This window comes from Salvelinus fontinalis, chromosome 20 (assembly GCF_029448725.1).
Source record: "Salvelinus fontinalis isolate EN_2023a chromosome 20, ASM2944872v1, whole genome shotgun sequence".
NCBI lineage: Eukaryota > Metazoa > Chordata > Actinopteri > Salmoniformes > Salmonidae > Salvelinus > Salvelinus fontinalis.
Window position 1 is genome coordinate 19,480,731 of NC_074684.1, and position 9,319 is coordinate 19,490,049.

Consider the following 9,319-nt stretch of genomic DNA (forward strand, 5'->3'; position numbering starts at 1 on the left):
GGTGCCAGAGCAGCGAACAGTTTTGACTGGGCTGAGCGGGAACTGTACTTCCTCAGAGGTAGGGAGGCGAGCAGGCCAGAGGTGGATGAACGCAGTGCCCTTGTTTGGGTGTAGGGCCTGATCAGAGCCTGAAGGTACGGAGGTGCCGTTCCCCTCACAGCTCCGTAGGCAAGCACCATGGTCTTGTAGCGGATGCGAGCTTCAACTGGAAGCCAGTGGAGAGAGCGGAGGAGCGGGGTGACGTGAGAGAACTTGGGAAAGTTGAACACCAGACGGGCTGCGACGTTCTGGATGAGTTGTAGGGGTTTAATGGCACAGGCAGGGAGCCCAGCCAACAGCGAGTTGCAGTAATCCAGACGGGAGATGACAAGTGCCTGGATTAGGACCTGCGCCGCTTCCTGCGTGAGGCAGGGTCGTACTCTGCGAATGTTGTAGAGCATGAACCTACAGGAACGGGTCACCGCCTTGATGTTAGTTGAGAACGACAGGGTATTGTCCAGGATCACGCCAAGGTTCTTAGCACTCTGGGAGGAGGACACAATGGAGTTGTCAACCGTGATGGCGAGATCATGGAACGGGCAGTCCTTCCCCGGGAGGAAGAGCAGCTCCGTCTTGCCGAGGTTCAGCTTGAGGTGGTGATCCGTCATCCACACTGATATGTCTGCCAGACATGCAGAGATGCGATTCACCACCTGGTTATCAGAGGGGGGAAAGGAGAAGATTAATTGTGTGTCGTCTGCATAGCAATGATAGGAGAGACCATGTGAGGATATGACAGAGCCAAGTGACTTGGTGTATAGCGAGAATAGGAGAGGGTCTAGAACAGAGCCCTGGGGGACACCAGTGGTGAGAGCACGTGGTGCGGAGACAGATTCTCGCCACGCCACCTGGTAGGAGCGACCTGTCAGGTAGGACGCAATCCAAGCGTGGGCCGCGCCGGAGATGCCCAGCTCGGAGAGGGTGGAGAGGAGGATCTGATGGTTCACAGTATCAAAGGCAGCCGATAGGTCTAGAAGGATGAGAGCAGAGGAGAGAGAGTTAGCTTTAGCAGTGCGGAGCGCCTCCGTGACACAGAGAAGAGCAGTCTCAGTTGAATGACTAGTCTTGAAACCTGACTGATTTGGATCAAGAAGGTCATTCTGAGAGAGATAGCAGGAGAGCTGGCCAAGGACGGCACGTTCAAGAGTTTTGGAGAGAAAAGAAAGAAGGGATACTGGTCTGTAGTTGTTGACATCGGAGGGATCGAGTGTAGGTTTTTTCAGAAGGGGTGCAACTCTCGCTCTCTTGAAGACGGAAGGGACGTAGCCAGCGGTCAAGGATGAGTTGATGAGCGAGATGAGGTAAGGGAGAAGGTCTCCGGAAATGGTCTGGAGAAGAGAGGAGGGGATAGGGTCAAGCGGGCAGGTTGTTGGGCGGCCGGCCGTCACAAGACGCGAGATTTCATCTGGAGAGAGAGGGGAGAAAGAGGTCAAAGCACAGGGTAGGGCAGTGTGAGCAGAACCAGCGGTGTCGTTTGACTTAGCAAACGAGGATCGGATGTCGTCGACCTTCTTTTCAAAATGGTTGACGAAGTCATCAGCAGAGAGGGAGGAGGGGGGAGGAGGATTCAGGAGGGAGGAGAAGGTGGCAAAGAGCTTCCTAGGGTTAGAGGCAGATGCTTGGAATTTAGAGTGGTAGAAATTGGCTTTAGCAGCAGAGACAGAAGAGGAGAATGTAGAGAGGAGGGAGTGAAAGGATGCCAGGTCCGCAGGGAGGCGAGTTTTCCTCCATTTCCGCTCGGCTGCCCGGAGCCCTGTTCTGTGAGCTCGCAATGAGTCGTCGAGCCACGGAGCAGGAGGGGAGGACCGAGCCGGCCTGGAGGATAGGGGACATAGAGAGTCAAAGGATGCAGAAAGGGAGGAGAGGAGGGTTGAGGAGGCAGAATCAGGAGATAGGTTGGAGAAGGTTTGAGCAGAGGGAAGAGATGATAGGATGGAAGAGGAGAGAGTAGCGGGGGAGAGAGAGCGAAGGTTGGGACGGCGCGATACCATCCGAGTAGGGGCAGTGTGGGAAGTGTTGGATGAGAGCGAGAGGGAAAAGGATACAAGGTAGTGGTCGGAGACTTGGAGGGGAGTTGCAATGAGATTAGTGGAAGAACAGCATCTAGACAAGCCATAAGCTCAGCCAAGCCAACAAGGCCATGGAGCAGGGGTCCAAAGCCCTGGGAGAGCTTATGTCGTGACCAGCTTGGAGGAATAGGAACCCGGTGAGGGATAAATTACCCAGTACCTCTGCAAAAACCAGGGTAGACCCGTGGGAAAAACAGGCTGTTGCTTCACCTCACGATGTGCCCCTCCCCGCTGTCAACCCTTAGCATGAAGAGATGGGGCAGGAGATGGACCCCACCGTCGTTCAGGTGCAGGTGGGTGGCAACGGTCCGTCTGCTTTGGATCTGGGGCCTGAGGAGGCGGCATGAACCGTCTCAGGGTCTCCACGAACCTTATCGGTCTGCTCTAGAATGTCAACCCTGGGGTGATGGGAAAATGTGCTCTGAGGAGCAGCTGGAAGATGGGATTGGGCCAGCCAAACATGGATCTGTGCATAACTGCTATAGTAAGTGTGTCTTTTTTAATTTTAAGGAGTCTTTCTCGCTGATCAAAGGGACATATGTTTCAAAAGCCATATTGCAAACTATGATTATTGACGTTTCTAAACGTTAAAACAGCGTCGGGATTGTAGTTCACATGAACCAGTCGTGGGCGAAACTAACGTTAATGGCTGAAAACTGTAGGGAGATTATGTGACATGAAAGCTCTCTCACAAGACATCAAACGTTGCTAGTTAACAAAATGATTCAAGAAGATTCTCTAGTTAGTTCAACTGCTAACTACCTAACGTTAACTAACTATGTGCGAGCTAGCCAGCTAAAAGACAAGATCAGCTACTCACCTGCACTCGTGAAGTAAAACACCAACCTGCATGAATCGAAGCAACTTTTTCAAACCTGAAAGTACATGTGTACCATAACGAGATAATCACAAAGTTCGTGATAACTGTGCTGAAAGTTGACACGGAAGTCGTCGCTGTTTCCGCTTAAGTGATGTTGGGTAACTGTTTGCAAAGTGGCGCGCGCTATTCAAAACAGTCTGTAAAAGAACCGCGGGGAAACAGAACGCTGGTTGTGGCAAGCAAGCCACAGTTCCACAAATTTCTAACTTTGTTACGTTGTGGATAACGTCTGATTGGTATGTGTTTGTGAATAAAAAATGTATTTGATTAAAGTCAGTTAGCAAAAGTATTTAGATGGCATGACGTTTTGATTTTGCAAGTCAGCTACGGTTAGGGTGTATTCATTACGTTTTGTAACCTTTTAAGAATCAATCGGAACTGCAAACAGCGAAACTGCGAGGGACCTACCGTCGTAGCAAAACGTAAACGGTTTCTGTTGCAAAACAGGCATAATGAATACACCCCTGTGTGCACTTCAACTCTGTAAGCTAAATTAGCTAACTTATAAGAATCCTGTCAGGCACAACAACGAGTATCTAGCAACTTCTAGCTAAAATTAGTTTAGTAACCTTTTAGTGAAAAGTTGCTGGCAAGTTTAATTACTTCACGTTAGGTATGTCTGCCAGACAGTGTTGTAGCGGGGTATTTATGGCAATCCATGATGATCCCGCCAAATATTATTCACTCAGCCACTGGACCCTGGCTGGCAGAGACTGCTGTCGTCACAAACATTTAGCGTCAAGATATTTAACAATAACTATTCAATTTTTAAATTACATTATGTTTGCATTTCAATTATACTGTATTATTGTTATGGTAACTGATTACGCATGGTTAATACACTGATGCTATTTATTCTTCCAGTGAAGTTAGAAACATGATGCCTAGTACAAGGAAGCACAGGTGAGTTACAAGATGTGTATTAGTCCGTCATGTGTGTTAAATCATTTACTAATCAATCAATCATGCATATAACATTGACTAACTTCCTTATTATTCTACTACAACATGTTTAGTCTCCCAGCCGAAAGGCCTGTCACGGATGGAGGATCTACCCTGAAAAGAAAGTCTCCACTAAAGAAGATGTCAGCCAGACACCAGGAGAAGGAGAACTGCCCATCCCCTCAGAGATCACCAGCTCCATCTCCCCTAAAGATTGCTCAGAAGAGAGCCTCTCCATTCCAGCCTGCTGTGGTTACAGGGTCCTTCTATGGTAAACGCAAACCTTTGTACCTGACACCCCTGGAGAGGAAGATGCTGAATGAGACCAAATCACTGCCAAGGCTGACCACTGTGGATCCGTATGGAATACTGACGGATGCTGAGAAAAAGAGGATGATTAACAGTAACAAGGTCAAGAAAGTGGCCGCTGTACACAGAATGATGACTAGCTTAAAGGGAAATGGCAACTTCAAATCAAGCCTGATCAATTCCTCAAAGCCTAAAGCACCCACCAGCACAAAGCAAGTGGAGCCGAAAAAAGGCATCCCCTTGACCTTCGGAGGTTTAAAGTCTAAGACCAAGCCTAAGATCTTCGTTGGGGCTGCCTTTTTTAGCACAGGAAAAAAGCCAGCCTCCATGTACAAAAAGTCTGCCCCGAAATCTACCAAGCCAGCTTTGAGTTTTGAGAAAACAAATGCTCTGGTTCTTGCATCAGAGGGAAAACAAGAAAAAGAAAAAAAAGCCCCATCTCCAAAGCAATGTGCTGTTGTAGTGAAGAAACTGCAGGAAGAGCCGCAGTCTCCACTCAGTGTCCAGGATTTGCCAAAGAGTCCAGAGTCACCCGAGGCCCTGTCACCCAGAGCTATAGCAGAGAAATGTGGCATGACCAAGGATGTCAGGATTGTGTTAAACTTATCTTTGTCTCCCACATGTTCAGGGTCCCCAGAAATAAACACTCAGGTGAGCTGTATATCACTGGAATCGTGTTTAGCCTGAATCTCAATGTCTGTTAATCCTGTGGGGAAATAATTAGCAAAGCATAGTGTATGCATACTACATTTTATTATATTGTTCTTTCACTGTTTGTAGGAGGACTTTATCACGGATGCAGGCTCTCATGCAGTGTATGATCTCAGTGATATTAGCCCATTAACCTGTATCAACAGTCCAGTCAAAGGTATTTTTTTTGTCATTGGTCAATTATCATTCATATGTTTTCACTTCAAATCAAATGTATTTTTTATTTATGATTTCTCTCTCCCCTTTAGACTCCTTAGCCGATTCTGTAGAATCTTCAGCTGTGTGTACAATCTTTGGCTCTGCATCAAAGAGGTAGGCAAAAACCACTTCTGTTTATTTTCAGCTAAAATGGTTTACTGCCCTCCAGGGATGAAATTATTTACAGTCTCGCACATGGTCAAGTAGTAGTAACTCCACACACTGTATACAGGAGTGTATATGCATTTATCATAATGTTTCCTTTCTCCCTGTAGGCCCCAGTGGAAGGCAGCTCAGGCCTCTCCAATGAATTGCAGCACCCCCTCGTCCCTTGGTCACCCCATTCCCTCTGCTGCTAAAGAGAGGAGAGCCAGGAAGAAGAGAGATATGAATAAACAGGCTGAGGCTGATGATCAACTCATCATTGTAAGTAAATCCTTTGATGGACAGATGAATGGATGGAAATGTTGATGACTGTTACCTCTCTCTCCCTGCCATCTGTGAGCTCTGCTAATGCTCTGTGTTTACCTCAGGATGCAGGCCAGAAGCAGTTTGGTGCCACCACGTGTGGGTCCTGTGGCATGATCTACAGTGCAGACAGCCTGGAAGACAACTTCCAGCACACACAGTTCCATAAGCGTTTTCTGGACAGTATTAAATTTGTGGTGCGTACGCCCAGGCATTTCCTCCCTCCCACTGATGTGTACAAGTTGCTTTAAGGATGTTGCTTTTAGAGTGGCTCATTATTTTTCCCACAAAAGCTTAGCCAAATCCGCTGCCATGGTTTAGTAGGGCGAAAATGTAACTGACCACTCTCTCTTGATTTCCGACGGCTGCTTAATCAATGTTTCCTTCTCGTCCCCAGGGCTGGAAGAAAGAGAGGGTGGTAGCAGATTTCTGGGATGGAAAAATCATTCTGGTTTTACCAGATGATCCAAAATACGCTGTCAAAAAGGTACTGTATATATAGTTATAAATCCGGACAAATATATTTACACCCTTGCACTTTTCTTAAATAATTTCCTTCTAAAATGGAAGACCCACAACCTTCAACAGAGACAGTTTTTGGACACTGGGTTGAACATTGGTCTACAAAACTCCTTGCGCACATTCATGGCCCACAGTAACAGAGGCAGCAAAGCAACCCCACATTATTATCAAACCTCCCCTTTGTTTGATTGTAGGGGGGGATGTTATTTTCATTGAATGCTTCATTTGGTCGTCAGTAAACGCTAATCTTTATTGCCAAAGAGCTCTAATTGTGTTTAATTGGTCCGCAGTACATTTCCCCAGGATTTAGGCTTGTTTAGGTGGATTTTTGAGAAGTTCAATAAGGCTTTCTTGTGCCTCGGTCAGCAGTGGTGTTCCTATGTTTACCAACGGCGAAATGAAGCATTCAAAGAAAAGATCACCATCCTTCCAGTCAAAAGCTGGGATGCCAATAATTTTGTCCAATCCATTTGTCTTTTATTTTCTCAATTTAAAATTGTAAACTTAAGTTTACAAAAATAAAATTGGTTCTGCAATGTTGAGGTGTGGTGAACTAAAGTTTGCAACTTCAACTGATTTGAGAAGAAATAGGGAATTATTTAAGAAAAGTGCAAGGATGCCAATATTTTTGTCCCCAACTGTATCAATCACATCAGTTTGTGTTTATGCATTTGGTGTGAATGGAATTCTGAACCCACTTGTTCATGCTTAATGTTTGTCAGGCAGAAGATGTGAGGCAACTTGCTGACAACGAGTTGGGCTTCCAACAAGTGTCCCTCAGCTGCCCCAGCCACGCTAAAACCTATCTGTTTGTGAATAGTGACAGGATGGTCGTTGGCTGCCTCATTGCAGAGCACATACGACAGGTAAAAACTATTTTCTCCGGTGCTGCTAAACTTTTGCGCTCTGTTCAAATGTGTCACGCTCCAAACATGGTAGGTTTTTCAGTAATGGATCAGGAGTATTTTACTCGACTATGGTGACGTAAAGGCCTGTGATACTGTTACTTTCCGGTCGCGTGCTTGTGAAAGATGAAGTTTGATTTATCAAGAAATTAACAAATATACGCTCAGATAGAATCAGACGTGAGCTTTAGTGCACGCTCATTTCTGCTGTCAACTCTGCATTCATGAGGGCCAGTGACGGGATGGTCATCTGATGCCTCATTGCAGAGCACATATGACAGATAGGGGAGCACTCTGGAGGAGTTTCAATCAGGTCTTTGTAAACACACTTAGTGGATATTCTCACTTTCTAACTAGGTGTAGTTTGTGAGTGGATTGCTATCTTACAGGGATATTTAGCTGAGTGACTGATGAATGATTGGGCTATCTTGCCCTTTGTTTCCAGGGCTTCAGAGTGCTGGAGCAGCCAGAGCAGACTAAGGACATGACCAAGGAGGATTTCATGGAGCACCACAGGGTCTGGTGCTGCTCTACCACCCCAGAGAAGGCCATCTGTGGGGTCAGCCGTATCTGGGTGTTCAGCCTGGCCCGTAGGAAGGGCATCGCCACAAGGATGCTCGACACCGTCCGGTAAGAGAATTATTTCAGGTTGGGTAGTGCTAACTTGAGATAAATGGATGTTAATATAAGGGATGTGGTCTGCACAACAATGGAAAATGTGGATAGCTACTGGTTTGAGGGTGCGTTAGTTTCAGTGATGTATAAATTGAGTTATTCCTGATTTAACCAGGAAAGGTCATATGCCATTTTAATGAATGTATTTCTGTCATTTCAGAAACTCCTTTATGTATGGGGGCCACCTGACCAAGGAGGAAATTGCTTTCTCTGACCCTACCCCAGACGGCAAACTGTTCGCCACAAAGTACTGCGAGACGCCTGCGTTTATGGTCTACAATTTCATTGGTTAAGGCTGAAATGACATTTGACATATTTTGGTCCTTTAATGAGTACGTGTTAAACTTAAGAAAATATACATTTACATTATCACACTACTGTCATTAACATTTCATGAATTTTAACCCCTTTTAAATGGACATGCATCCATCATTCGTATTACACATTTTAAAGCCCATTTCATAGAGAATGCTAAACTGGACTATATGTAGTAACTTACTTTGAAGAGATGGGGATTGATCTCTTCTACATCTTGTATATAGTTTGAATAAAATCTTTACCTCTTATCACTCTTCAGAATCACAATTTCTTGGAAAATACATGTCATGATGCAGTCTTCTATTGAAACAGCTGCATTTTGGGTAGAGTAGTTTGTCAGCAATAGAACTAACTGTTATGTGCTGCTGCTACTTACAGAAATGCATTGTGAGCTAAATATCTGTACTGAGCAAAAATATAAACACAACATTCAAAGATTTTAGGCTGGCGTTGTTACATTTGGTCTGCGGTTGTGAGGCCGGTTGGTACTGCCAAATTCTCTAAAACGGAGGTGACTTATGGTAGCGAAATTGACATTCTCTGGAAACAGATCTGGTGGACTTTTCTACAGTCAACATGCCTATTGCACGCTCCCTCAACTTGAGACATGTGTTGCAACAAAACTGCACCTTTTAAAGTGGCCTTGTCCCCAGGACAAGGTGCACCTGTGTAATGCTCATGCTGTTTACTCAGCTTCTTGGTATGCCACACCTGTCAGATCATTTCTCCTTTGAGAATCCATTCACCTAACACATTTGTGCACATCATGAGAGACAAGGTTTGTGCATGTGTTCAGATACCATTTCAATCAGACTAGTCTTTTAACTTCTTGAGAATACAGGGGGTGCTGTTTCGCATTAGCATAATTGCCTCTACAGATTAAACTGCCTCTTATTCAATTATTGCTGTTACTATATGCATATAACCATATAACATTGGATAGAAAACAAGCTATGGTTTCTAAAACCGTTCCAATTGAGTCTCTGAGTCAAACACAGGTCATTTCACAGCACTTTCCCTGAGCCAGAAGAAGATTGCAAGATGTGTATGCTCGCTTCAACGCTCTGCCTATATATGGTCACGCCACCTATGACCCGAATCACACTTCCTTCTTCTTCCTCTGGGTGTCTGGAAGACGTCAGAGGAGAATTTTTTTGTTTATCTTGTACTGACGTGAAATAAGACCTATTTCTTTAGCGTGACCGACAACTTCCGGTTTCTGAAATGCGCGTTTTCAGAGGTGGCATTGTCTTTTGTTATGCTGACGTTACGGATGAAAACTA

At 45.4% G+C, this 9,319-nt stretch overlaps 1 protein-coding gene across 1 annotated transcript; it reads left to right on the forward strand.

The window, feature by feature from the left end:
• The first annotated feature begins 3,135 nt into the window (after window positions 1-3,135).
• Window positions 3,136-8,284, forward strand: LOC129817469 (N-acetyltransferase ESCO2-like). The gene is made up of 11 exons (XM_055872743.1): window positions 3,136-3,224; window positions 3,853-3,891; window positions 4,005-4,890; window positions 5,020-5,107; window positions 5,199-5,262; window positions 5,424-5,574; window positions 5,682-5,813; window positions 6,014-6,103; window positions 6,861-7,004; window positions 7,489-7,673; window positions 7,879-8,284. Exons 2-11 carry the CDS (start codon window positions 3,866-3,868, stop codon window positions 8,009-8,011), a joined length of 1,899 nt encoding a protein of 632 aa, XP_055728718.1. The 5' UTR covers window positions 3,136-3,224; window positions 3,853-3,865; the 3' UTR covers window positions 8,012-8,284.
• The last annotated feature ends 1,035 nt before the right edge of the window (window positions 8,285-9,319 follow it).

What these genes read in the sequence shown, in the direction of transcription:
- LOC129817469 (XM_055872743.1), top strand. Translation starts at nt 3,866, where the DNA reads ATGATGCCTAGTACAAGGAAGCACAG. An exon ending in CCCCAGAAATAAACACTCAG is followed by an intron (nt 4,891 to 5,019) that starts GTGAGCTGTATA and finishes CACTGTTTGTAG; the next exon opens with GAGGACTTTATCACGGATGC. An exon ending in CAAAATACGCTGTCAAAAAG is followed by an intron (nt 6,104 to 6,860) that starts GTACTGTATATA and finishes AATGTTTGTCAG; the next exon opens with GCAGAAGATGTGAGGCAACT.